The following is a 27957-nucleotide window of genomic DNA, read 5'->3' as shown; positions in this document are numbered from 1 at the left end:
ATTTGACCACGCAGCCGTCATACCGCTCAGGAAGGAGACGTGTTCTGTCTCCTAGAGATGAACGTACTATGGTGCGAAAAGTGCAAATCAATCCCAGAAGAACAGCAAAGGACCTTGTGAAAATGCTGGAGGAAACAGGTACAAAAGTATCTATATCCACAGTAAAACGAGTCCTATAACCTGAAAGGCCGCTCAGCAAGGAAGAAGCCACTGCTCCAAAACCACACTACAGTTTGCAACTGCACATGGGGACAAATATCGTACTTTTTGGAGAAATGTCCTCTGGTCTGATGAAACAAAAATAGAACTGTATGGCCATAATGATCATTGTTATGTTTGGAGGAAAAAGGGGGAGGCTTGCAAGCCAAAGAACACCATCCCGACCGTGAAGCACAGGGGTGGCAGCATCATGTTGTGGGGGTGCTTTGCTGCAGGAGGGACTGGTGCACTTTACAAAATAGATGGCATCATGAGGGAGGAAAATGATGTGGATATATTGAAGCAACATCTCAAGACATCAGTCAAGAAGTTAAAGCTTGATTGCAAATGGGTCATGACCCCAAGCATACTTCCAAAGTTGTAGCAAAATGGCTTAAGGACAAAGTCAAGGTATTGGAGTGGCCATCACAAAGCCCTGACCTCAATCCTATAGAAAATTTGTGGGCAGAACTGAAGAAGCATGTGTGAGCAAGGAGGCCTACAAACCTGACTCAGTTACACCAGCTCTGTCAGGAGGAATGGTCAAAATTCACCCAATTTATTGTGGGAGGCTACCCAAAACATTTCACCCAAGTTAAACAATTTAAGTTAAACAATTTAAAGGCAATGCTACCAAATACTAATTGAGTGTAAAAGATTCTCTAATATTATTCTGACATTTCACATTCTTAAAATAAAGTGGTGATCCTAACTAACCTAAAACAGGGATTTTTTACTAGGATTAAATGTCAGGAATTGTGAAAAACTGAGTTTAATTGTATTTGGCTAAGGCGTATGTAAACTGCCGACTTCAACTGTACATGTCTTATTAAGCTAAAGTGTACAACACCCATTGAACATGGCCGGTGTCAGTAAACAAATCATTGGACAGAGCGTCAATTGTACGCTCAGAAAGCAAAACGAGATGGGCGGGGACAAAGCTTAAGAGGGTGTGAACAATGCTGAATGGGCGTAGACAAAGAAGAGCTCTTCAATCGATACGAAAACATTAAATCGGCCATTTTCTCAAAAGTGAGTTTACAAGTTTATTAACTTTCAACGCAGAATTACTTTCTCATTGTTCCTCAAAAATGCAGTGTATGACATACCATTTTGTAGTGCTGAGTCTCTACTTTTATCCAATGTAAAAAACACCATTTCAAATTTTGCTACATAAGATCGAATCCTGGTGGTGAGTCACATATGTGAAATCCCCCATGGAGAAAATAGATACCCCACCATCCTAACCCCCCCCCCCCCCCCCCCCACAGGGTTATTACAGTCTTCCAAGAATAGTCATCACTACACACTCCCACTGTAAAACACACACATCCACATATCCCAGTCCCTAAAGTGTCAGAGCAAACGTCGGTTCCTCCCCCTGTTCTGTCTCCTGTCCTTTTCCCTTCAGCTCTACAGTCCCACCAGACTCCCACTGGCTTCAACCTAACTCCTGAATGCCTTCCCACAGTCTCTCAGTCCCTAGCTGCCCTGTGGCCCTACAAACCCTTTTATTTCAGTGATCTATGAGAGTTACTGCAATTTCTAACAAAGGTTTCTTCTGACCCAAAGCTTGAAAGCTTAGCTCGTTAAAATACTGAAACTAGCATCTGATTTAAGTGACTTTTCTACAGATGATTCCCTTATCCTTTTCAGTCTTTGCAGATCTGAAGGACTGGGATAGGTGTGAGCAGTATCAATCCGGTCTCTTCAATTCCATAAACAGTAAAGGTAGGGGCAGTTTTTGGTGTATACTAATCAGCAGTCATAGGTGTTACGCCACAGTCCACTTTCTGCCTTGCTTACCTGTGTCTTTGCCATTGGCAGCAGGCGTTGGAGACGGGGGTTTACGGGCAGGCTGTGGCGGCGAGTCTTCCAAACTGATAGAAGTATAGAAAAAGAGGAGAGGAGAAAGAGTGAGTCTTTGCAACACTATGTAAACAAACATTCATGGGCTTTATGCACCCCAAGATGTTGGTTATTTGATGTGTAATGTGTCTTCATGCCACCACTATGGCCTTGTGGACCTTACTGTACGGCCAAGGAGACATTCCACATGGTGTCCTTTTGGCAGGAGCTAAAATGCCACTGAAATCCATTCTGAGTAGACAGGGTGAACCCGAAGCTTTACTTAAAAGGAAAATTCCACCCCAAAAAAACTATTTTGGTATTTGCAGCATTTCTGTATTTTGAAAGTTATACATGTTAAACTTGATTGTTGACATGCAAAATATGTTTGGGACTAAATCAACAATGGACTAATGAAACAAATACCAAAAGATAGTTTTGGGACACAGAAGTGAACGTCCCAAGACTAACATAACTGCTGCGTCATGCTCTGTGCTCTGATATAGAAGCGCGTGATTTGATTATGACACATACAAACACTACAGTGAGCACACACACACGGTCCTTGAGGACTTCCCTGCCATGTGCCAACCAAGCTGCAGCTATTTATACCCACTGCAGCCCAGGGTGATCCACCCCACCAAAGGACCCCTCACTGGGATAGGCAGGATGGTAGGCAGGGAGTAGAGTGTTGCAGCACTGAAGGCAGCACAGACAGACAGAGTGAAGTGACTAACTAAGTGTTCTCTAAGCAAGCAACACTTCGAGAATGAGACGACACACATTGTTCCCCTCACTCTCTCCATCACACACCTGGATTTTAGCACCTCGTTCATCCTCAGTTCGAGGTCGAGCCTCTTCCCTCGCTCTCTCTCCAGCTCTTCCTTCATCTTCTCCACATTGGTTTCCTCTCGTAGCTTCCTCAACTCCTCTTCTGAAAAACACACATACACACACGACTGGTATCATCGCAATTCAACGGCTCAAGCACGAGACGTATGTGGCAGGGTCTACAGTCAATCACGGATTACAAAAAGAAAACCAGCCCAGTCGTGGACATTGACGTCTTGCTCCCAGACAAATTAAACAACTTCTTTGCTCGCGTTGAGGACAATACAGTGCCGAGGCCCGCTACCAAAGCCTGTGGGCTCTCCTTCTCCATGGCCAACGTGAGTAAAACATTTAAAACGTGTTAACCCTCGCAAGGCTGCCGGCCCAGAAGGCATGCCTAGCCGCGTCCTCAGAGCATGTGCAGACCAGCTGGCTCGTGTGTTCACAGACAAAATCAACCAATCCCTATCCCAGTCTGTTGTCCCCACATGCTTCAAGATGGCCACCATTGTTCCTGTTCCCAAGAAAGCGAAGGTAACTGAACTAAATGACTATCGCCCCGTACCACTCACTTGTCATCATGAAGTGCTTTGAGAGACTATTCAAGGATCATATCACCTCCACCGCACCTGACACCCTAGACCCACTCAAATTTGCTTACCGCCCCAATAGGTCCACTAACGATGCAATCGCCATCACACTGCACTATCCCATCTGGACAAGAAGAATACCTCTGTAAGAATGCTGTTCACTGACTACAGCTCAGTTAACACCATAGTACCCTCCAAACTCGTCATTAAGCTCGAGACCCTGGGTCTGAGGGGCCACCCCCAGGCGGTGAAGGTAGGAAAACAACATCTCCAACCTGCTGAACCTCAACACTGGGGCCCCACAAGGGTGCATTCTCAGCCCTCTCCTGTAATCCCTGTTCACCCATGACTGCGTGGCCATGCACGCCTCCAACTCAATCATAAAGTTTTGCAGTCGACAAAACAGTGGTAGGCCTGATTACCAACAATGACGAGACCACCTACAGGGAGGAGGTGAGGGCCCTCGGAGTGTGATTTCAGGAAAATAACCTCTCACTCAACATCAACAAAAAGGAGATGATCGTGGACTACAGGAAACAGCAGGGTGAGCACCCCCCAATCCACGGGACAGTAATGGAAAAGGTGTCAAACTGAAATGGTCCACCCACACTGTTACACAGACATCACCAACATAGAGAGACTGCTGCGAACCCAGACTCAAATCTCTGGCCACTTAATGGTTGACTTAATAAAAAGGTATCACCAGTCACTTTAAATAACACCACTTTAATAATGTTTACATATCCTACATTACTCATCTCATATGTATATACTGTATTCTATACCATCTATTGCATCTTGCCTATAGGGCACGCCATCGCTCATCCACACATTTATATGTACATATTCTATTCATCCCTTTACATGTGTGTATAAAAGGTAGTCGTGAATTTTTTTTTTTTACTTGTTAGATATTACTGCAGTCGGAACTAGAAGCACAAGCATTTCGCTCCACTCGCATTAACATCTGCTAACCATGTGACCAATAAAATTTTATGATGATCATCATCAGATTTCTTTAACCCCTTTGTTAATGCACATAGACTGATGTGTCTTCTGGAATCTATGTGTCTTTGTTCAAGATCTGGTAAAAAAATACAAATGAAAACCCAAAACCTTTGAGATGTTCCAGATCACATTGTAACATCTTTACAAGGGGCCGTTTCAGAATAATAACGGTGTTATTCTGGTAGCTTCTGTGCTGTGATACAATTTCAACCCCTGCAGACTGCAGTACAGAATGATAATCACGGGATGAGATCGTGATCCTCTTACATTGTCCCACTTGGCTCCTTTCACTGCTCTGCCCTGTACAGAGCCACAAAGGTTACAGAGTGATCGAGGTGCTAAGAGGCTGGTCACTAGTCGATACACACCTGACAGACGAGACTCTGGTAATTGTTTCACTAAACGTCTCGTTTCCTCACTTTTCTCTTTGTCTCTCTCATCCTCTTACTGACCACTTTCCCCTCCTTCCCCCTCTCCTCGCCTGGCTGACTCCAGTAGTGTCAGGTGTCATCGGGTGACTGGGCAGACCATGCCTCCTCTTAGCCACACACCGGAGCACAACACAGTGTTCCTGCTCACCTTTTGTCCCTGCACACACAACCACAGAGTCTCATGAATACCGGAAGAGAGAGAGGGCAGCTCCTCTCACAACCTCACACAGACTGGAGGCACATGGTAAATAAACAGCTACACAAAACGACGTTGGATTCAAAACATTAGAGAGTTTATCAATTTCAATTATACAAAATTACACTGGACAGAGGAAGATGGGGGAGGGGGGGGGGAGTGTTATGGACAGACGAATCTAAGTTTGAGGTGTTCAGATCACAAAGAAGAACATTTGTGAGACGCAGAAAAAAAATGAAAAGATGCTGGAGGAGTGCTTGACGCCATCTGTCAAGCATGGTGGAGGCAATGTGATGGTCTGGGGGTGCTTTGGTGGTGGTAAAATGGGAGATTTGTACAGGGTAAAAGGGATATTGAAGGAGGAAGGCTATCACTCCATTTTGCAACGCCATGCCATACCCTGTGGACGGTGCTTAATTGGAGCCAATTTCCTGACCCAAAGCACAGCTCCAAACTATGCAATAACTATTTAGGGAAGAAGCAGTCAGCTGGTATTCTGTCTATAATGGTGGCCAGCACAATCACCGGATCTCAATGCTATCGAGCTGTTGTGGGAGCAGCTTGACTGTATGGTACGTAAGAAGTGCCCATCAAGCCAATCCAACTTGTGGGAGGTGCCTCAACAAATAGACAACTAGAATGCCAAAGGTCTGCAAGGCTGTAATTGCTGCAAATGGATGATTCTTTGACAAAAGCAAAGTTCGATTGACACAATTCTTTCAATTAAAAATTATTATAACCTTGTCAATGTCTTGACTATATTTCCTATTCATTTTGCAACTCATTTCATGTATGTTTTCACGGAAAACAAGGACATTTCTAAGTGACCCCAAACTTTTGAACGGTAGTGTGTGTGTGTGCGTATATATATATATATATATATATATATATATATATATATATATATATATATATCTGCAATATATATATATTTTTTTCAATTTGCAATATATATATATTTTTTTACAAAAGGACTGGAGGAGAAGACGAGATGAGCAAGATCCAGTCCATCTGGGAATCAGAGTTGTCAGTTGAAAACAATAGAAGCCATACTCTTTGTTCGGGAGCAACAGAGCTAAGTGAGGGGATCCACCGCCCTTATACAAATGGTAAGGAATGGGAGGGTAAACACTGCCATACTGTAGATCAATGCTGAGGTGACTGTTGTCAAAATCGAATATCAGTGATAAAAATAGGTGGCCAAACGCTGATCGGCATTCGCGGTGAGTCAAGTAACGCTCCCCATATTTTCAAAGCAATTTTATTTTTCGGCAAAAAAAAAGTGTAGAAACAGTGTTTACCCCTCACTACACCACTGTCTGTTGTTGTGCGTAGGCTCAACACTCATGGTACTTATTGTCTATGGGAATGTCAATTACAGTAAAGAAACACAGCTCAACAGCCTATGGAACTAACATCCATTATAAATGACTATCCACATCACAACACTAGTCTCCATACAAGTACTACGTTGAGTCATTTATAATGTCCCGTCACTCACACCAGTCACAACTCTGTGGTTGACTTCATGCTATAAGCTACACACAAAGTAATGCACCCCCCCATATAGATATTGGTATTACTTTACTCCACAGCCTTTGATCAGTCTCTTAATAGTGCTGCGCCAAAAAAACATGCCGATACTAACGTACCATCTCATTCTGAGTCGACTATGTACTGAAGCAACCTTACATGGCAATCATGCTAGCCTGTACAGTGTGATTAGACACCGTCACCAGGATCCCTCTCAGATCCCAAAACAGCACTGCGACACTAGGGGTCAAAAATCAAACAGAACAAAATCAGAGGATGAGAAGAAAAAAGAAGTACACCGATCAGTAAATGTCCACCCGGTGAGTGCATGTTGAGAGAAGAGAAGGGGGGGGGGGGGGGGAGAAAGGTTGACAAAGAACGAAAGAGAGCAGCTACTCCCACCTGTAGGGCGACATGTATAATTCAGTTCCCTCTACCACCATCTCCTTAATTATCTACCATAGGAGATTTATACTACCGCAGTGTCACTCTTCTCTCTCTCCATCACTCTCGTTTCTACCCGTTACCCCTCAAACATAATAACCTTTGTTTAGAGCAAAGATTTCGCTCCAAACAATCAATTGGAAACATGATTGTCATCTTACAAAAATATTTTTTTTAAAGGCACAATTTCAAAGATTTTACAGAGTTACAGTTCATGTAAGGAAAATCAATTGAAATGACTAGGAATACAGATACTACGGATCTTTTGGTCACAGATACCTTAAAAACAAAACGGAAAGGCATGGATCAGAAAACAAGAGAGCATCTGTTGCGACCACCATTTGCCTAATGCAGCGCGACACCTCTCCTTCGCATAGAGTTGATCAGGCTGTTGATTGTAGCTTGTGGAATGTTGTCCCACTCCTCTTCAATGGCCATGCGAAGTTGCTAAACATTGGTGGGAACTGGAGCACGCCGTTGCACATGTCGACCCAGAGCATCCCAAACATGCTCAACAGGTGACATGTCTGGCCATGGAATAACTAGGAAATGTTCCGTTTCAGGAATTGTGTACAGATCCTTGTGACACGGGGCCGTGCATTATCATGCTGAAACATGAGGTGATGGTGGCGGATGAATGGCACAACAATGGGCCTCAGAATCTCATCACGACATTCAAATTGCGGGTTACGACGTCGATTGCAGTCGGGTCAATTCCCTGGTGAGGATGACAAGCATGCAGATGAGCTTCCCTGAGACGATTGACAGTTTGTGCATAACCACAGTTTCATCAGCTGCCTGGGTGGCTGGTCTCAGACGACCCCACAGATCCTGGGCTGGCATAGTTACACAAGGTCTGCGGTTGTAAGGCAGGTTGGACATACTGCCAAATTCTCTAAAACAGTATTGGAGCCAGCTTATGGTAAATAAATTAACATTACATTCTCTGACAACAGCTCCGATGGACATTCCTGCAGTCAGCATGCCAATTGCACGCTCCCTCAAAACTTAAGACATCTGTGGCATTGTGCTGTGTGACAAAAATGCACATTTTAGAGTGGCCTTTTAATGTCCCCAGCACATTCTGTTTTAATCAGCTTCTTGATATTCCACACCGATCAGGTGTATGGATTATCTTGGCAAAAAGGAGAAATGCTCAATAACAGGGACGTAAACACATTTGTGCACCAAATTTGAGAGAAATAACCTTTTTGTGCATTTGGAACATTTCTGGGATCTTTCATTTCGGCTCATGAAACAAGGGACCAACACTTTACATGTCACGTTTATATTTTTGTTCAGTGTAAGTATGTGTGGATGGAGGGTAGGTCACGATAGGGTCGGCAGGTAGCGTACCGGTTAAGAATGTTGGGACATTAACAGAAAAGTTGCTGGATAGTAACCCAGAGCCGACGTTAAGGGACACCGGTCCGGTAAAAATTACTGCAACCAAATCATGTGATGTGGTCATCAACTGAAAGTTAGTTGCACCAGTGCCACCCGTGGAAAAAGTTAGTCTCGACTAGAGCCCTGTGTGGTATAAGTAGCTTAGTTGTGACCTCGTGCTAAGTGCCAGAGAATGCCTGTAACCCTATTAGACACCAGCTGACAGGACAGAGAGGCAGGCTAGGTAATAAGAGAGAAGCATGCTGGGTAATGTAACAGAAAGGCCTCCGTCCCTCTCCCCATGCTTGTGTAATGGGTATTGAATGATTGGAGTAATCAGGCAGAGCCAGTTACACTGTCACTCTTCATCCCGTCATCGAGGTGGACCCGACACTGGGCCTGCCTGCCCTAAGCCCCCACCCACTCTACCCCCCTAAACATCTAAGGTTGCTCATCAACCGAGGATGCTTTTACATCCACTCTCCCCATTCCACCCCTTCCTTGTGGGCCGGAAACAAGTTAAAAAATAAAATGTAAAAATATGTGGGGCTTTATTGTCTATTTGTATAGGTTGGACTTTAAGATTCTTTACAGAGTCAAGTATATTTGGGGGGGCTCGGGGGGTGCCCGAGTGGCGCAGCGGTCTAAGGCACTGCATCTCAGTGCAAGCGGCGTCACTGTAGTCCCTGGTTTGAATCCAAGCTGCATCACATCCGGCCGTGATTGGGAGTCCCATAGGGCAGCGCACAATTGGCCCAGCATCTTCCAGGTTTGGCCGGGGTGGGCCGTCACACTAAATAAGAATTTGTTCTTAACTGACTTGCCAAGTTAAATAAAAAGGTTCAATTCTTTTTTTTACATCTATATATCAAAAAATCACAACTGTCCAGGCCTCAATTGCTACTTGACTAGCATCATTCGCTCTCACTGTCAATACTTCTAAATGTTCTAACAGTGACTGGGGCGATTGCCATCTACAGTGGGGCAAAAAAGTATTTAGTCAGCCACCAATTGTGCAAGTTCTCCAACTTAAAAAGATGAGAGGCCTGGCGAATTTTCATCATGGGTACACTTCAACTATGACAGACAAAATGAGAAAAAAAATCCAGAAAATCACATTGTAGGATTTTTAATGAATTTATTTGCAAATTAAGGTGGAAAATAAGTATTTGGTCACCTACAAACAAGCAAGATTTCTGGCTCTCTAAGACCTGTAACTTCTTCTTTAAGAGGCTCCTCTGTCCTCCACTCGTTACCTGTATTAATGGCACCTGTTTGAACTTGTTATCAGTATAAAAGACACCTGTCCACAACCTCAAACAGTCACACTCCAAACTCCACTATGGCCAAGACCAAAGAGCTGTCAAAGGACACCAGAAACAAAATTGTAGACCTGCACCAGACTGGGAAGACTGAATCTGCAATAGGTAAGCAGCTTGGTTTGAAGAAATCAAGTGTGGGAGCAATTGTCATAGTTGAAGTGTACCTATGATGAAAATTACAGGCCTCTCTCATCTTTTTAAGTGGGAGAACTTGCACAATTGGTGGCTGACTAAATATTTTTGCCCCACTAAGTGCCCAAAAAATTTGAGGCAGTGCTGCCTGCCAGTAGTAAGTCTGATTGATTGAGAGATTCATGGAGCTACTGAAGTTTAGTAACATAGTAGATGCAACGCATTGAATATTTATGTTCATGCACCTCAATGAATTTTGTAACTTTGTCCCAGAAGCTTTTAACTGCAGGGCACTCCCACATTATATGAAGGAATGTGCCTACCTGATGTAGGGGGGGGAACAGTAAACAGTTGGGTCAAATTAAAATGTTTAAATTGATGGTTTGGATTACGGGATGTCAAGACTATAATTTTTCCATATTCTGTTCCAGTTAAAGTGTTGTTCAGATTCACTTAGATCTGTGGACCATACTTTAAAAAAATGGCTAGCTCAGAATATAAGCTTTCCAGAAGTTGTTTATATATTAGAGATCAATCCTTTCGAGAGGACCGAGAATTTATTTATAAATCCCATCATTGGATGGTTCTGTAGTTGGGTTTCCCCAAGGGATTCTATAGGCCAGCATAGCTGCCCTAAATTGTAAAAATAGGAGAGAGAAAAAAAAAAAGAAGAGTTGCCCGTTAAAGTACACTGAGAAACATTAACACCTGCTCTTTCCATGACAGACTGACCAGGTAAAACCTATGATCCCTTACTGAGCTCACTAGTTAAATCCACTTCAATCAGTGTAGTTGAAGGGAAGGAGACCGATTAAAGTCTCAAGACAATTGAGACATGGATTGTGCATGTGTGCCATTCAGAGGGTGAATGGACAAGACAAAATATTCAACTGCCCTTGAACGGGGTATGGTAAGTGCCAGGCTCACCGGCTTGTCAAGAACTGCAACAATGCTTGGTTTTTCACACTCAACACAGTTGCCCGTGTGTATCAAAAATGGTCCACCACCCAAAGGACATCCAGCCAACTTGACAACTGTAGGAAGCACTGGAGTCAACATGGGCCAGCATCCCTGTGGAACACTTTTGACACATTTTCCATGCACGAAGTGAGGCCTTTGAGGGCAAAAGGAGAGGAGGTACAATGCAATATTAGGAAAGTGTTCCTAATGTTTAGTATACTCCGTGTATATGGGTCTTCAAAATCTTGGAATGTTTTAAAATCATTATGTCCATGATTTCGGCAAGGGTACAGATTCCAACTGGAGGCTGCCCTAATGTTCGCAAGGCATTATTGTGAAATATTGGAGCATAGCATGCCATTTTGTGAGAGCAATAATTGGACCAAGGCGTAGTTTACATTGTTTAAGGGATATAGTGGGGAGAACAAGTATATGATAATCTGCAAAATCGGCAGTGTTTCCTACTTACAGAGCATGTAGAGGTCTGTAATTTTTATCATCCAGAAAATCACATTATATGATTTTTAAGTAATTCATTAGCATTTTATTGCATGACATAAGTATTTCACCTACCAACCAGTAAGAATTCCAGCTCTCAGACCTGTTAGTTTTTCTTTAACAAGCCCTCCTGTTCTCCACTCATCACCTGTATTAACTGCACCTGTTTGAACTCCTACATGTATAAAAGACACCTGTACACACACTCAATCAAACAGACTCCAACCTCTCCACAATGGCCAAGACCAGAGAGCTGTGTAAGAACATCAGGGATAAAATTGTAGACCTGCACAAGGCTGGGATGGGCTACAGGACAATAGGCAAGCAGCTTGGTGAGAAGGCAACAACCTTTGGAGCAATTATTCGAAAATGGAAGAAGTTCAAGATGACGGTCAATCACCCTCGGTCTGGGGCTCCATGCAAGATCTCACCTCGTGGGGCATCAATGATCATGAGGGAGGTGAGGGATCAGCCCAGAACTACACGGCAGGACCTGGTCAATGACCTGAAGAGAGCTGGGACCACAGTCTCAAAGAAAACCATTAGTAACACACTACGCCGTCATGGATTAAAATCCTGCAGCGCATGCAAGGTCCCCCTGCTCAAGCCAGCGCATGTCCAGGCCCGTCTGAAGTTTGCCAATGACCATCTGGATGATCCAGAGGAGGAATGGGAGAAGGTCATGTGGTCTGATGAGACAAAAATTGAGCTTTTTGGTCTAAACTCCACTCGCCGTGTTTGGAGGAAGAAGGATGAGTACAACCCCAAGAACACCATCCCAACCGTGAAGCATGGAGGTGGAAACATAATTCTTTGGGGATGCTTTTCTGCAAAGGGGACAGGACGACTGCACCGTATTGAGGGGAGGATGGATGGGGCCATGTATCGCGAGATCTTGGCCAACAACCTCCTTCCCTCAGTAAGAGCATTGAAGATGGGTCGTGGCTGGGTCTTCCAGCATGACAATGACCCGAAACACAGAGCCAGGGCAACTAAGGAGTGGCTCCGTAAGAACCATCTCAAGGTCCTGGAGTGGCCTAGCCAGTCTCCAGACCTGAACCCAATAGAAAATCTTTGGAGGGAGCTGAAAGTCCGTATTGCCCAGCGACAGCCCCGAAACCTGAAGGATCTGGAGAAGGTCTGTATGGAGGAGTGGGCCAAAATCCCTGCTGCAGTGTGTGCAAAGCTGGTCAAGAACTACAGGAAACATGATCTCTGTAATTGCAAACAAAGGTTTCTGTACCAAATATTAAGTTCTGCTTTTCTGATGTATCAAATACTTATGTCATGCAATAAAATGCAAATTAATTACTTAAAAATCATACAATGTGATTTTCTGGATTTTGTCTCTCACAGTTGAAGTGTACCTATGATAAAAAATTACAGACCTATACATGCTTTGTAAGTAGGAAAACCTGCAAAATCGGCAGTGTATCAAATACTTGTTCTCCTCACTGTATCAGTAAAGACCACCTCTTCCAGGGTAATAGGAGACACCATATTTCTTTATACCCAGCCAGGGAGCAGAAGAATCATGTCTAAAACAATTTAGGATGGGACAAAATGCTAGTACCTGGAAATACTTAAAATAGCATTTATACAGAAGTGATAATTAAATAGAACTATGAAAACAATGGAAAGCACACCTGTGCTCCCAAGCAGAGAGAACAGATGCACTAGTGTGCTTCACAAACACATAAGCTTTAAAATCACGAGTGCAGTTTACCCTGGGTCACCAAGGCACAGTAACAGAGCGTGTCTTTCACTTGTTAGGGAAGATTCAGAATTTGTTGGTAACATATGTTAGATGTTTTATATTTATCAAATGGGTGTAAGTTAATTCTCATCAGAATGGTATTTTTGTGTAGTTCTGTGGTGAGGTTGCAGTTATCTGTTCTATGTCAAAACTAAGTTGCCTGGGCCGCTGAGAGGGGAGAGGTCAAAGTGTCATCATGTGTAAACATATCTTTCACTCTCTACCTTTCCCATAGTGGGGAAAGGAAGGTTGCAGTGTCTGGAATCATTCTATGCTCCCTCTTATGTTGTTTCTATCTTAACCTATAGCCTCACCCTCCTCTCCGTGAGTTTGTCCAGGAGTTTGTATTTAGAGTGGGTTGTATATAAATGACAATTTGATATATGCCTGTTGATATGGATTTGGTTTATGGTTTCACGGGTTTGGGAAAGGAGACAAAGCTGAACGATGAGTTATGTCTATGCTGTCTGACTATGTGTGTCTTTGCTATTAAAGGAACTCAGTTGCATTGTAAGGGGGCTCTCAGAGAATTCATGGTTAGACACTGAATCGATCTGAGAGTCACAGGGTTGTGATAGAGCTCATATAATTAAAGATGGACTTTGATAACTAACTCTGACTTGTGTGTGTGGTTTGCTCCCATGATTTGGTAAATAGAGGAAATTTCCACGACATTTGGCGACGAGGAGGGGATGTGAATCTTCACTCGGTGACCGTTCCTACGATCTAGGTAAATAAATCGTGCACGAGGGATCCCCTAAACTTGGGATCTCAGGGAGAACCACACTTCGGGAAACGGAGCAGATGGACCAACCTTTGATCTAAGAGGAAGCGAGCCGAGTGGATACCACATCTCGAACTGAGTTTTTTTTAAGAAAAAGGTGAGCGAACCACACACAGATTTGAAGTCGAGTTTTTTAATTATGCCTGTTACGTATACTCTGAGCGTGAATTCCTTTGTAAGGAAGGCACCTTGGCGGCGTAAGCAGGGCCGAGTCAGAGGAGAGTAATCTGGGGGTTTTGTGGACTCAAAAGATACTCTGCGCTGTCCGGTTGCCAGTGACCAAGAGCCCTCCTGACACTGAATTGATCACAGTGGGGATTTGGTGAGGTCTGTCGGGGTGAGGGGCCAGGGGGTCTGTGTGTTCTAGGTGAAACACGGCACTTGGTGAAGCCCTATTGGAAGAAGGACCTCATTCTGTGCGTCTGTGTGATTTGTCTAAGTGACCCTCAGATGTGGTGAATTCCAATTATTTTAAATGTGCTAGCCAGGTATGCCCTAGGGTTACTCTGTGTGAGTCGGACCGTTCTGTGTGAGCGGGGTAGAGTTTACTCTGTGTGGGCAAACCTTTTGATGTTCTGTGTGGACGTCAGAAAAGTTCTATGTGAAAAATCTGACCAATCCTGTGTGGATGATCCTGAAAATGTGTGAGTAACTAAGATTTCTTAAATTTTATATGGATTCTGTGAATTATTTGAAATTGTGATAAATGGTATGTGTGTATAAAGTAATGCTGAAAATGATTAGATACAATTTAAACCACCCATTCGTAGACGTACGTAGGTTTTGAGTTGATATCTTAAATGGATAATTTGATAAAGATGAAGTTTTTAAGCACTATTAAAGTAATCTACAAAATCTGGGAAATTGAGCTCTAGAAACTGATTAGAGTGTGTCCACTTTTGGTTATCTTACCCTAACGATGTAACTATAGAACGCATATTGGATTATCTCCGTCTGGGCGAAACATTTGAAATCAAACTGCCCTTAAGGTCTGAACATGTTATAATTTTTCTTCCCAGTATGAGAGAAATTGCGGGATTTATTGAATAAACTGTTTTCCATAAAGTTAAAGAGAATTCGAGGGATGCTCGATGTAATTTATAATGTTGTACAAAGCCTAAGGTTTTCCATCAAACGAATTATCCTTGCGTGATTAATGTGATGTAGTAAAGTAATTGAAATATGTTGCATAAGTAAACATAATCTACTTTTACTGTTTCCTAATCATTAGTGTCGATTTTATTCTTTGATTGCTAATGTATTCATTTGGAATTTGAGAATCATAGCTGGAGTAACGTTTGTACTATTAAAATTGGGCTATTATACTTCTGGGAATTACCGATAGTGACGTGTTTTGATTTTACTTTGTAAATGGGGTTTATATCCGGAGAATTTAGGTTATTGGCAATAGCATTAGTGGTTCAGTGGTAGAAATCTCGCCTGCAACGCGGGAAGCCCGAGTTCCATTCCCAGTCATGGCGCTGCCTGAATTCAGAGTTTTTGATTGTAAAATCATCTATTTGTATGTTTTTCCTGGAAAGTTATGGTCGCTAGTGTTTGTATAAGAGATAAATTGAACGTTTTCAATAGATTTAGGTTAAATTGATAGGCTAATTCAATTTAAAATAATAACGAAGCGAATACTGATGCAAGACGATGTCTGTTCACTAAATGATCTGCTGGAATAATGTATTGAGAATTGGGTCGTATTTGAATTACTGTATCAATAGAGAAGACAGTTACCTAAGTTAAAGAAACTCTGAATGATAGCGGGGAGAGAATGGCGATAGGAAAGTGGTTACCGAAATGTTTTTCATTCTTATAGATTGACTGACGCATGTTATAATTTTTGCGGTGTGTGTGTTATTTTTAAAGAAATATGATACATTTCATAAGTGTGGAGAGCAAAGAGAAGAGGAAGTTATAAAGTTGAGGTTTTAATCTTACGATAGAGGTAAGGAAAAACGTTGAAATGAGAGGGGTTATATTTTTGCCCAACTGGGGGAAAAAGAAATAGGAAAGTTGAGTTGAAAGTATGGAAGAGAGTGAGTTGTTATGTTGGCTGCTCATTGTCAGGGAAAGTTGCTGGAGGCAGGTAGATTGTTGTAGAATAACGTACATTTGCGTTATTAGTTTGAATATACAATAACCTTACTCTAATTGTTTTAACCGTTGTTCAGGTACATTTTTGTCTGTGTTTTCTAGAGGCTGATTCGCTAGGTGGGCATCATAGATTTGTGGGAGACTGGATGTCTGAATCATGAAATATTGTGAGAATAGATTCTGATGGTTATTGATTCTTGGTTTGATTGTTTAAGTAACACCAGTTAATTTGAGCAGGAAAGTTCATGTACTCTAAGGTTATGGTATGTTTCCATTATGTGGAACAATGTCAGGTCATTAAAGGTGATTGCTGGATTGAATGGTATGAGAACCTGTTGACAGAAGACTGAATGGGTATGAATGTTGAAAAGCAAGCTTGGGCCAAACTAGTAAACTAGTATGTTAAGTGGGGGAGTATCATAGATTTTAATTATAGTGTTGTTATAGTAGTTATATAGTGTAGTCAAAACGATTTCATATGTTTTGGGAATTAGAAAGGTTGAATTTGGTTATTTGAGTTCCTTTTTTATTTGCTTTTTAAAAGAGAGGTTGGAATCAAGTATGATGCCTTGGCACTTAAAATCAGATACCACCAGGAGCTTTTTACATCAGTACTTGTTTTTTGATGAACATGCAGACTGTGTTTTATTTTATTGAGATGTAAACATGAGTCTCTGAGCAATTTTGTCATCTGAATCATTATAGTAGTGAGTTTTTGTGTAGTTTGTTATTTGCATGAATTTACCACTGTATCATCTGCATACATCGGAACTTCAGACCCTGTACAGACTAAAGGAAGGTCATTAATGGATGTGCTGAACAGTATTGACCTTTGTGGATATCAGTGGGGGAAAAAAATAAGTTTATTTTTATTTTACGATGATGAGACAGCACCGACTTTTGAAGGATTTTAGATTTGTTTAAAAAAATCAGGATTGGTTTTTACTAAATTTATATCAACAGATTGAAATTATTAGGGTTGCTGATTAAAAGTTTTTTTTAGGAGTTGATTTAACTTATCATGCATATACATTGATTTGATTAAAACTTATGATTAATGATTTGAGGTACAGTGGAATTATCATTAGGTTTGGTTTATAGTTCACGTTTGAGTTTTTGAATCGATGTAGTGTAAATGAATAATAAGTGTTTTTGTGTTTTCTCCGGGAAAATTGATATTTCACTGTCTCTCTGGAATGTTTCCAGGGAATATACTCTTGGGGAGAGTGAGTGAAATTGGGGCCATAAACTACCACATTGAAGGGGGCACTCACCACATTGGGATTGTAATGAGTTTTTATTTTCTGACTTTTCATTACACACAAATTCTTTTGATAAAGGAATGTTCTGGGAACATGGAATTACGAAAATGTTTGGAACTAGTTGATTATTGTTTGCAAATTGTTTCATATAGTGCAAAACACTGCTTTGGAGGGTTTTGTATGACCTATGACCTTCTGATGACTTTCCGTTGTGGCTTGATCACCCGCATTGGAAAGCCATTTGGATAATGAAATTATGGTCATTTGTAATACTGCTTTCAAAATAAATTGTGTAATTGGTAAATATGTTTCTTAATCCATATTTGTAATTTGGACCAGTGTGAAGAGGGCATTGCTTTTAACTAAGGGTATGCTGCTTTAAGTCTATTTTCCTATGACCATAGGGGTTAAATCATTTTTCTTTGTGGAGTGTTTTTTTTTTAGTTTAGTGATTTTAATTTGATTAGGTTAGCTGAAATTTTGTTTTACATTACTCTCATACGGAGAGATGTGTGTAAAACATGGGGGAGGATTCAGTTTTTTGAGGGTTTGAATTGAAGTTATACAACTTAAGTGATATGTGAATGAGTGTATTGTATTGTTGAGTGTATTGTATTGTTGAGTGTATTGTATTGTTGTGTTTGTTTTGTTCTATTCCCGAGAGATATATGTCTAATTTCTTGATCCTTGGCTCTACGATGGAGTTGACAGTGAGATGGGGAGTATAAACCAATTTGAAAGAATAGTTTCAATAGAATGTTTTGATATTCTCTGTGAAATATGTTTAGATATGTGTGTTAAGAATAATTGGTAAAAGTAATCATTTATCATGTAGTTAATGAACTGAACTAAACTGTTGTTCTGATCTGTTCTTTCGAGGTTATCATGAAGGGTGACATCAGACGGTATCTTAATGCATGGAAGAGATAATTTGGACCGAATGGTGTGTGTACCTCAAAACCCCCTCTAACTGGCTGAAGAAGAGAGACAAAGGCATTGAAGGAGGCTTTCCAAACCACTTCTACCGAGAGAAAATAACCAAGCCAGAAATTGGTGTACAGTATCAGATCTAAGCTATCAACTGCTTTTCTTTCATGGTTCTCTCATACTGTGAGGAGTCCACTTGGAGTGATCATGGAGAAAGATCTGTTCTGACATTTTCTTATGATGCTGGTATGTTGGTTGACGAATGGACAAGACATGAGTGGTAAAGATGAGACATTGAAATTGGGACATTATCAAGGGCCGTCCACTTTGAACTGTAAAGCTATTTGAAGAAAAACGAAGATGCCAGAAGATGCCGTGCCTGAGAGGGGGGGGTTTAATCTAACTGTGCCATTAAAATTGTTTATACTTTTGTGGTATCAGATTGATTGAAGAGGTCTACACCATGTAAATTGTAGTAATTTAGATTAAGAATGCATTGAGATACTGATCTATATTAAAATCATGATTAAAAAAGTTAATAGTAGAATTATGGGATAATTATACTGTATGTAAATCTGCTAATATTGATGTGTGTTAAATTGAGGTTTTTACTTTGCGTGATAAGACACATTTGAATCACTGAGGAATGCTATTCTAAATATTGGTTTGATAAATAGTTGGGTTGTTACTTATGATTTGTAATATGAATGATTTAAATGACCTATTCTCTATTCCTGAGTATATTTCTGAGCATGAGTACTTAGAGGGATGTCTGTCCTATATGTTGTGAGGAGGCCTGTGTTTAGACACAGGTTCTCATGTAACTTACAGAGCATAAATATGTTTTTATTTTCCTCAAATGGATTATTCTGTGTTATTAAACATGTGCAAGGTTGTCTTGTAGAATAAAGGTTGTTGTAATCTTAGTTTCAGAAGGGAGGAAGCTTACATATAAGCTAAGGTATTTGACATTGAGGGGATTTGAATTTTAAAATATTGAGTATGTTACTATTCTGATTCTTCAAAAGGGACTGAGTCCCTTGAGAGGGGAATGTTAGGGAAGATTCAGAATTTGTTGGTAACATATGTTAGATGTTTTATATTTATCAAATGGGTGTAAGTTAATTCTCATCAGAATGGTATTTTTGTGTAATTCTGTGGTGAGGTTGCAGTTATCTGTTCTATGTCAAAACTAAGTTGCCTGGGCCGCTGAGAGGGGAGAGGTCAAAGTGTCATCATGTGTAAACATATCTTTCACTCTCTACCTTTCCCATAGTGGGGAAAGGAAGGTTGCAGTGTCTGGAATCATTCTATGCTCCCTCTTATGTTGTTTCTATCTTAACCTATAGCCTCACCCTCCTCTCCGTGAGTTTGTCCAGGAGTTTGTATTTAGAGTGGGTTGTATATAAATGACAATTTGATATATGCCTGTTGATATGGATTTGGTTTATGGTTTCACGGGTTTGGGAAAGGAGACAAAGCTGAACGATGAGTTATGTCTATGCTGTCTGACTATGTGTGTCTTTGCTATTAAAGGAACTCAGTTGCATTGTAAGGGGGCTCTCAGAGAATTCATGGTTAGACACTGAATCGATCTGAGAGTCACAGGGTTGTGATAGAGCTCATATAATTAAAGATGGACTTTGATAACTAACTCTGACTTGTGTGTGTGGTTTGCTCCCATGATTTGGTAAATAGAGGAAATTTCCACGACACACTTCCTTCTCTGGCCACAATGAACCCCAGTACAATGACTCTGTCCCTGGGTTTAAGGCATGCACAAATGTCATGTTTGTGGTTCAAGTGTCCTTAAATAGGTAAGACAATCTGTCACATGCCAGAGTGTCTCTCCTGTTCTCTTCACTAACCAGCTGAGAATAAACTGATTTGCTGTTCGAGTGCAATCTCCTATGAATCCATATCCCATTCATCCACACACAGTGGGGAGGCTGAGCCCTCCAGTTAGAGTGCTGTGCCTCACAACCCAGAGCTGCTGCTAACCAATGAACTGACATCTAGAGGTACAGAGACAGGTCTGATAGCTAGGAGACAGAAAAGACAGGTAAAATATTCTGGGGCTATCGAGACAGACAGACAAATGGGTCATATGAACCTACTGACGTTGAGGGAGAGGTCTTATAAACAGATAGGTCATGTTAACTTACTGAGGTTGCGCTTGCAAGATTTAATCTAGGCCACTGCAGTCCTCCATCTCCTCTGACCCCCCCCCACCAGACCCACTGAACCAACCCACTCACCTCACATACACAGCCAGCACCCTGCTGTGTTCGGATATTGACTGACACCACAGGATCCCACTCTCCAACCGGACTATGGTATTGACCAAAACCAGAAGCAACCCAACTCGCCACACCTCAGAAAATACCCGCCAGCACTCTGATTCTAGAGGTCGACCGATTAATCGTAATGGCCGATTAATTAGGGCTGATTTCAAGTTTTCATAACAAAATCGGAAATCAGTATTTTTGGGGGGCCGATTTTCGATTATTTTTTTTTTATACAGTGGGGCAAAAAAGTATTTAGTCAGCCACCAATTGTGCAAGTTCTCCCACTTAAAAAGATGAGAGGCCTGTAATTTTCATCATAGGTACACTTCAACTATGACAGAAAAATAAGAAAAAATATCCAGAAAAATCACATTGTAGGATTTTTAATGAATTTATTTGCAAATTATGGTGGAAAATAGGTATTTGGTCAATAACAAAAGTTTCTCAATACTTTGTTATATACCCTTTGTTGGCAATGACAGAGGTCAAATGTTTTCTGTAAGTCTTCACAAGGTTTTCACACATTGTTGCTGGTATTTTGGCCCATTCCTCCATGCAGATCTCCTCTAGAGCAGTGATGTTTTGGGGCTGTTGCTGGGCAACATGGACTTTCAACTCCCTCCAAAGATTTTCTATGGGGTTGAGATCTGGAGACTGCCTAGGCCACTCCAGGACCTTGAAATGCTTCTTACGAAGCCACCCCTTCGTTGCCCGGGCGGTGTGTTTGGGATCATTGTCATGCTGAAAGACCCAGCCACATTCCATCTTCAATGCCCTTGCTGATGGAAGGAGGTTTGCACTCAAAATCTCACAATACATGGCCCCATTCATTCTTTCCTTTACACGGATCAGTCGTCCTGGTCCCTTTGCAGAAAAACAGCCCCAAAGCATGATGGGGCTGCCTCTCTCTCGTTGCACTCCACAAGGAGACTGCCTGTTACGCGAATGCAGTAAGCCAAGTTATGTTGCAAGCTAGCATTAAACATATATCTTATAAAAAACAATCAATCATAATCACTAGTTAACTACACATGGTTGATTATATTACTAGATATTATCTAGCGTGTCATATAATCTGACTGAGCATACAAGCATACAAGTATCTGAGCGGTGGTAGGCAGAAGCAGGCGCGTAAACATTCATTCAAACAGCACTTCCATGCGCTTTGCCAGCAGCTCTTCGTTGTGCGTCAAGCATTGCGCTGTTTATGACTTCAAGCCTATCAACTCCCAAGATGAGGCTGGAGTAACCGAAGTGAAATGGCTAGCTAGTTAGTGCGCGCTAACTAGAGGGACGGAAGCTATACTGTTACACTGGCAATACTAAAGTGTATATAACAACATCCAATAGTCAAAGGTTAACCTGTTGCGACGACCAAACCCGGATCCGGGATTCTATTTATAGACCTAAGCTCATTACCATAACGCAACGTTAACTATTCATGAAAATCGCAAATGAAATGAAATAAATATGCTAGCTCTCAAGCTTAGCCTTTTGTTAACAACACTGTCATCTCAGATTTTCAAAATATGCTTTTCAACCATAGGAAAACAATCATTTGTGTAACAGTAGCTAGCTAGCGTAGCATTTAGCGTTAGCATTAGCGTTAGCATTAGCGTTAGCATTTAGCAGGCAACTATCACAAAAACAAGTAAAGCCTTCAAATAAAATAACTTACCTTTGAAGAACTTCTGATGTTTTCAATGAGGAGACTCTCAGTTAGATAGCAGATGCTCCGTTTTTCCAAAAAGATTCTTTGTGTATTAGAAATAGCTCCGTTTTGTACATCACATTTGGCTACCAAAAAAAAAAAAAAAAAAAAAAAAAAAAAAAACGAAAATTCAGCCCTCAAAACGCGAACTTTTTTCCAAATTAACTCCATAATATCGACTGAAACATGGCAAACGTGGTTTAGAATCAATCCTCAAGGTGTTTTTCCACATATCTCTTCAATGATATATCCTTCGTGGAAGCCTGGTTTCTCCTTGCTCTCAAATGGAAAAATAATTGCACCTGGCTTTACGCTCCAATTTCGACGCAGGGACACCAGGCGGACACTTGGAAAATGTAGTCTCTTATGGTCAATCTTCCAATGATATGCCTACAAATACGTCACAATGCTGCTAACACTTTGGGGGAACGACAGAAAGTGTAGGCTCATTCCTTGCGCAATCACAGCCATATAAGGAGACAATGGAAAACAGAGCTTCAGAAATTCTGATCATTTCCTGGTTGATGCATCATCTTGGTTTCGCCTGTAGAATGAGTTCTGGGGCACTTACAGACAATATCTTTGCAGATTCTGAAACTTCAGAGTGTTTTCTTTCAAAAACTGTCAAGAATATGCATAGTCGAGCATCTTTTCGTGACAAAATATCGCGCTTAAAACGGGAACGTTTTTTATCCAAAAATGAAATAGCGCCCCTAGAGATCAAAGAGGTTAATGAAATACAAATGGTATAGGAGGGAAATAGTCCTATAATTCCTATAATAACTACAACCTAAAACTTCTTACCTGGGAATATTGAAGACTCATGTTAAAAGGAACCACCAGCTTTCATACGTTCTCATGATCTGAGCAAGGAACTGAAACATTAGCTTTCTTACATAGCACATATTGCACTTTTACTTTCTTCTCCAACACTTTGTTTTTGCATTATTTAAACCAAATTGATCATGTTTCATTATTTACATGAGGCTAAATAGATTTTATTGATGTATTATATTAAGTTAAAATAAGTGTTCATTCAGTATTGTTGTAATTGTCATTATTACAAATAAAATACAAATTGGCCGATTAAATCGGTATCGGCTTTTTTGGTCCTCCAATAAATCCGTATCGGGGTTGAAAAATCATAAAATCGGTCGACCTCTGATACAGGCCCAAACTTCGCTGAAGCCGGGATTCAGTGGAAGTTTACTGCCTAACGGGCCTGACCCCAATCAACTCCGAATCTCCCTGCACTCAAATACAGCTCCCAGTCAGCCCGTCTAGGTGTCAAGTTTATAGCCTAGCTTCACACAGCGACATGGTGTACCAAACAAACAAACAAACCTCACAGCTGATCAAAACTCCAGAGGAGAGAATGAGGGAATGTGGGTCTGGTCTGCTTTGAACTGGTCACAGTTGGATCCTACAGCATAAATACAAGAGGCTTTGCAGTCTGCAGAGTTAGAGATGGAGCCTTGTAGAGTCCCTAAAAACAGCCTGGAATCTACCAACCAAGTACGTTGAAGCCATACACCACTCCCCTCCCATGCTGTCTTTCCCTACAGAACCCCAGGACCCCTGTACTAGTCCCGAGGAAGTGTCCAGTGTGTATGCAAGCAGATAAATACATTCCCTCTCATCGAGTCTTAAAGAGCCGGGAGAAGGAAAAGTAATGCATGAGATTATACCAGCAGAACAATGGGTCCATTCACACACAGAGACCTGTTGCTGGTTTACGGCTGTTTATTGTTCACATTCTGTACAGTACTTAACACGCCGACGACTGACTGACGAGGAGCAGTAGTTAGAGCAAGACGGCGCTATGCAATGCATACATGTTCACATCAATAAAATAAAACACATGGTAACGTTACGTACTGTATAGTATGTAGTCTTCGGTTTAAAACACACAAGAAAAGCTGAATTGACCATCGGTAGGTGAGGACATTCAGAGATTGTGATTGGCTGATCTATTAACCCCGGCAGACATGGAAAGCGCATGTACTCATACACACACACACACAGAGTCCATCTGTTTAACATCAACACCGACCCTACAGGTCACAGGGACACTGCACTATTGACCCCAACTCTATCCTACTGTGACCCTGATGTCACCATGGCTCATGCTACTGTTGATTTCCCTGCTGTCCTGACACAACCCAAATGCATTCCATACAGAGCCAGAGGGGGGAAGATTACAGTTTATTCTGTTTTTTACTGTATGCATTCAGGCTGTGGAACAGTTAGTTCTGTTTGTGACTGATCAATATTCTCCTCTAGCTGCCCTACTTCCCACTGGGTTAGATCAACACACACACACACACACACACACACACAGTTTAGAACTAAACAAGGTTATGACAGGAACATTATGGCAGGAAATGGTGATAAAGGAAACATTGTTCAGAAGTAAACACATTCTCCAAGCGTTGTGGACTAATGGATGTGAGCATGTACTGACTGGCTGGTAAGCCTGTCAACATCTCGTTTCGACGGGGCCTCCCGAGTGGCGCAGCAGTCTAAGCCAGTGCTAGCCGTGTCACTACAGATCCTGGTTCGAATCCAGGCTGTGTCACAGCCGGTCGTGACCCGGAGATCCATGAGGCGGCGCACAATTGGTCTAGCATGGTCCGGGTTAGGGGAGGGCTTGGCCAGCTGGGAAGTCCTTGTCCCATCGAGTGACTCCTGTGGCGGGCCAGGCGCATGCACGCTGACACGGTAGCCAGGTGTACGGTGTTTCCTCCGACACATTGGTGCGGCTGGCTTCCGGGTTAAGTGGGCATTATGTCATGCAGTGCGGCATGGTAGGGTCATGTTTGGAGGACGCGCGGCTCTCGAACCTTCACCTCTCCCGAGTCCGTACGGGAGTTGCAGCGATGGGACAAGACTAACTTCCAATTGGATACCACGAAATTGGTGAGGTAAAAAGTTTTTTTTAAAGACGAAAGCAAATGGAATAATCGTGGGGCTAGATAGCTAGCTACTCAACACCCTGCTACTACAACGCAAAGTTGTGAGAGACACAGAGTAAAATGCTCTTGAGCCAGGTAAGCAGAAACAGACAGCTTTATTTACAAGTGGTGGGAAATAAATGCAGTCTTTATACTTTCAGTGTAGTGAAAGTAGAGCTAACAAGGATGCTAGCTAGCCATCTCGTCAAATACCGAGTAGTGACTCGGTTTGTAAACCAAGAACGAGGTAGAAACACACAGCCAGGTCATCTTTAACAGGATAATAAAAAAATGGGATGGTGCTTCAATGGTGGTGTAACACTAGGAAAAAAAACAGCACCGCTTGTGTTAACCAAACAAACTGAATGGGGGTTGACAGCTAAAACCCCTGTGGTGCCGTTAGCCCACTAGCTAGCGAAGACATGGGAATGTTCAGCGAACTCTGAACGATGTGAACCGATGGGGAGATAGAGACCACAGGTAAAAGTAGCTAAAACTATTGGAAACCTGCGGGATGCTAAAGCAGTGGCTAGCGAGCTATCAATGCTAATTGCTTGTAGGCCAGGCAACAGGTGAACTGTAGCTAGCCGACTACAAAAAGCGCTCTTAACAAGCTCACTTCAAAATCGGTAAAGTGAAGCTCAAGTTAACAGAAATCCTGAAAATGGAAAAGAAGCCACTCAAAGCTCCGTGGTGGGTGGAATCCCCCAGGAAGGGTAGCTGGTGCTTTCGCAACAGCGAATGGTGATCCTAGTGAAATATCAAATCCACACCGAAATGAACAGTTAAGAGCTAGTTTTCTGAAGGAAGCTACTTAAACGAGCCAGTAACCAAATAGACTTGTGAAGAGGCAAAGAATGAAGTTACCAGGGCATTATATAGATTGGCCTGTTAGAAGTGCTTGAATAAGGCTTAACCAATGACACATAGTGAGATCTGAGTTGACTGAAAGAACTACAATTATATTCTATATAAATTAAACTACTTGATGGTATATGCCCATGTTGTCATCATTCATATAACTCATTGAATATAGTTGAACTGCTGTGTGTCCTTAGCAGCATTATTACAGTATTAGCCTGCTGACAACCAGGGAGATGCTGGAGGAGGATGCTGCTAGTTTGCTGCTGCTTACTGTTTTATGTATTGAGCTAAACTCCTTATATAATTTAAGCATCCATTGTGCAATGTCGTGATATCTGCAGTACTTTATGCTAAAAGGTGGCATCTGCCTGCAGAAGGCAGGCTGCAGAGTCAAGAAGTACAGACACACCCCCGACAACCACACATAACAGGCTGCAGCAATAGAAACCAAACCAATGACTGTGCAGAAGCGGAATATGCAGAACAGGGAGGTAGAACAATTAAGCAACCCAACTACCTGCTATGATCGTCTTAAAAATCGACTAGTAAGCAAAAACCACAGTTTGTGCCTCCAACAATGACTCCAACAACAGCCCCTATCAGATAAAACCCTGATAAAAGGCAGCATAGCTATCAAAACTATACCTGGAATCTATTACATGTATTGCAACTGAGCCCCGGAGTGTTCCGCTTCTCTTTTCTACATTTTCCTATTTACCAAAAAGATCACGCGGCCTAGTAGACATCTGATGTCTGATCCTATTCACATAGTTACCTCACACGTATTTCTTAATGACTTATCAGCTACAGTGCTTATCAACCATTAGCACACAGGGCTAATACTGTTAGACTCAATAGACACCCTCTGGGCCAGTTCCATAATAGGGTCTTCCTGTAGTCTAGCTGTGGTCTGGTAGGGGCTTTGGCCTAGCTATAGTCTGTTATTTTTAAGAGTCTCTTACGGACTTATAAACACAAGGCTAATACTGTTCCATGTTCAATAGCCACACCTAAGCCATTTGGGCTCTCCTGTGATAGAGGCAGAGGCGCTGGTAGGACAGGGTGCCAGGTAGCCAGGTACCCTAGCGGTTGGGACAGTAACCAAAATATTGCTTGTTCGACTAGGTGAGAAATCTGTCGATGTGCCCTTGAGCAAGGCACTTAACCCTAATGGCTCCTGTAACTCGGTCTGTATAAGAGCGTCTGATAAATTACTAAAATGTAAATATAGTTTGTGTATAGTATGGGCTTTAGCCTAAGTATGCTATGATATAGGCTTTAGTTAAGCCTAGCAATGGTATGGACTTTGAGTTCCTTCACACAACCAACTAATCTTTAACCCGCCAACTGGAGTCCCAGTGTTTTTTCTGCGATGCAGTCTGGCTTCAAAACTGAAGGTTCTAAATCATATCTGCTTTTGACAACAAGGAGTGTTTTGCGTCTTTTTATTGATCTGGCTAAAGGTTTGGAATCAGTTAGGCACTGCATCCTGCTCAATAGACTCGTCGATCTAGGGTTCTCAGAAAATTGTCTAGCCTGGTTTGAAAACTATTACAACGTGTCAAATCCGAGGGCCCAACCACTGCGTATATTAACAATGTTGCGCATGCTGCTGGAAACTCCCTCATCCACCTTTATGCCGACGACAACACTATCCTGTACACAACTGGCCCCTCCCTGAACACTGTACTGACCACCCCGCAACATAGCTTTAACATCCAGCGTGCCTTCTCTGACCTTCACCTACTCTTCAATACCACAAAAAAATATATATATATATGCTCTTCACCCGGAACCTACCTCAACCTGCATGCCATCTTAACATTCTCACCACGAATGGGTCAGAGCTAGAGTATGTCGACACATACCTTGGTATATGGCTGGACTGCTCACTCCCAATCCATACACACGTCACACACCTTCAGTTGAAA

At 41.9% G+C, this 27957-nt stretch overlaps 1 protein-coding gene across 3 annotated transcripts in view; it reads right to left on the bottom strand.

Moving 5' to 3' along the window:
- LOC139378764 (GRAM domain-containing protein 4-like) overlaps positions 1 to 27957 on the bottom strand; it is a 77302-nt gene that overhangs the window by 18257 nt on the left and 31088 nt on the right. For all 3 annotated transcript variants that reach the window (XM_071121248.1, XM_071121249.1, XM_071121250.1), the window contains 2 exons: positions 2860 to 2980; positions 2005 to 2078 (listed from right to left, as the gene is read on the bottom strand). In XM_071121248.1, the coding sequence (XP_070977349.1) occupies positions 2005 to 2078; positions 2860 to 2980 (195 nt within the window). The remainder of the gene's footprint in view (positions 1 to 2004; positions 2079 to 2859; positions 2981 to 27957) is intronic.

Source organism: Oncorhynchus clarkii, chromosome 21, assembly GCF_045791955.1.
Source record: "Oncorhynchus clarkii lewisi isolate Uvic-CL-2024 chromosome 21, UVic_Ocla_1.0, whole genome shotgun sequence".
In the NCBI taxonomy this organism is placed as follows: Eukaryota; Metazoa; Chordata; class Actinopteri; order Salmoniformes; family Salmonidae; genus Oncorhynchus; species Oncorhynchus clarkii.
The sequence above is the reverse complement of the archived record's forward strand: the minus strand, read 5'-3'. Positions and strand labels throughout refer to the sequence as shown.